The 1,760-nt window shown below is 39.8% G+C and overlaps 1 protein-coding gene across 1 annotated transcript in view; it reads left to right on the top strand.

The window, feature by feature from the left end:
- svbp (small vasohibin binding protein) overlaps positions 1 to 1,754 on the top strand; it is a 3,576-nt gene extending 1,822 nt beyond the window's left edge. The window contains exons 2-3 of the mRNA XM_015395226.1: positions 248 to 380; positions 462 to 1,754. Coding sequence (XP_015250712.1) covers positions 267 to 380; positions 462 to 548 — 201 coding nt within the window. The 5' untranslated portion in view covers positions 248 to 266 and the 3' untranslated portion in view covers positions 549 to 1,754. The remainder of the gene's footprint in view (positions 1 to 247; positions 381 to 461) is intronic.
- Positions 1,755 to 1,760: the final 6 nt, after the last annotated feature.

Genomic DNA, 1,760 nt, shown 5'->3' with positions numbered 1-1,760 from the left:
TATACAAAAGTGAATATTAGGAACTATATTTATCAAAAATTATACTGGGCAAGTAAAAATCCTAAACGTCAACCCCTGAAAAGGATTACACAACGAGGTCCCCGGACCTTTGCTGGGTGATGATTTTTCTTTATTCGAACCCTACTGATTTTTAATTGGTTAATCCTGCTCTATGCCCTAACCACTAGGCCGCCCCTCCCCTCTATGCCCCATCAGATTCAGAGTTTCCTAATTTTTTCTTTCCTAGGTTGGGTTAAAGCGTTATAATGGAGCCGGCCTGCCGTAAGGACAAACCAAAGCTGAACTCGACCCCGACCAGAGGAGACCGAGCCAAGCAGAAGTCTGCACAACAGGAGCTCAAACAGCGACAGAGAGCAGAGGTATTATACAGCCCCCCCCTTTTGCAACGGTGTTTCAGTCGTTTGGTTTTTAATTCCTGATTGTCTCTGTCTCGTCTTCAGATATATGCTTTGAACAAGGTGATGACAGAGTTGGAGCAGCAGCAGTTTGAAGCCTTTTGCAAACAGATGCAGTCCCAAGGAGAGTAATGGCAGCTTTACTTCCTCCTCCTACGTTAGGCGTGTTGTTCCACCCAACCGGCACAATCTTTGGACTTGAACTGTTACGGACATAAACTGGCTGCTGGGACACTAATGATGCTTTTCTTCAGGTGCTGATTCTGTATTTCTGATGTTTTATTGCTCCATTCCTTCCATATTTCCTTCCCAGTTCATGGGGAAACCAGTTTGTATTTATTGCCGAGCCATTATTTATTTAGTTTTTCTTTTTCCTTGGGTCATTCTGGGGAATTCTTATGATAAATACATTTTCTTTAGTCGACTCTTCTTAGCAGAATGTCTTTGACTCAGTCAGGTTGGATAAAACAAGCATCAATCGAAGCAATGTTTAAGTCTTGCCATAGATTCTTAACCTAAAAAAGGTCCAGACTTTGACTAGGCCATTTGAAGACTTGAATAAACATATTTTTATTGTTTCACAGTTGAAAGGTGGTATTCACTTCTTCTTAAAGGAGAAGTCCGGTCAGCAAGGAATAATCAATGGATCTTTATCTATACCTAAAAGGAATACGTTTGCGGAATTTAGCATTTATCAGTAAAAAAAAATGAAAACAATTTTGGTTGTGTTCACTGATTCGGGGAGCGGCCATTTTTGCCAAAATATAGTAACACTTCACTCCTGACATCTGCCAGTGTAGGTACCAGATCTGCTCAGGGCCCCACCCCTTCTAATGACATCATCAAACGACAACTCCACTTGGACAAACTGTATGGCACAACAAGCTTCAGAATCAAATCTTTTTTGGAGTCTCAACATATGATTACCATTGGTAAAATAATAGCAAATATTGATATTTGCTATTATTTTATATTTCATTGGTGATCTAAAGTAGCGGAAAGCAGAAAACAATCATTGTCAGTCTTGAACGAAAGTACTGCATTCTAAGACTGAGCTCTGCTGATTAACAAGATGACAAATAGTCTCCGCTTATTCTTGTTCTTTTTATTAAGATCTGAGGACAGGAAGGACAAATGGAACATCTTAAAAAATGACTTTCATAGAGATTTTAGACAAATAAAACAGTTATTCTACTTGTAGGAATTGAACAGTTGTTGACACCAATTTAAAAGTAGTGTAGCTTAATCTGGCTAACTGACCAAGCTAAAAGAGGCTAACCTGTTAGCTAGTGAGCACAGCTAGCCACAGTGCTACCCAGCTCTCCCCATTTATATCATGGTCTA

The sequence above is a fragment of the Cyprinodon variegatus genome, unplaced genomic scaffold (genome assembly GCF_000732505.1).
Source record: "Cyprinodon variegatus isolate N-32 unplaced genomic scaffold, C_variegatus-1.0 Scaffold731, whole genome shotgun sequence".
NCBI classification, from domain to species: domain Eukaryota; kingdom Metazoa; phylum Chordata; class Actinopteri; order Cyprinodontiformes; family Cyprinodontidae; genus Cyprinodon; species Cyprinodon variegatus.
The sequence above is the reverse complement of the archived record's forward strand: the minus strand, read 5'-3'. Positions and strand labels throughout refer to the sequence as shown.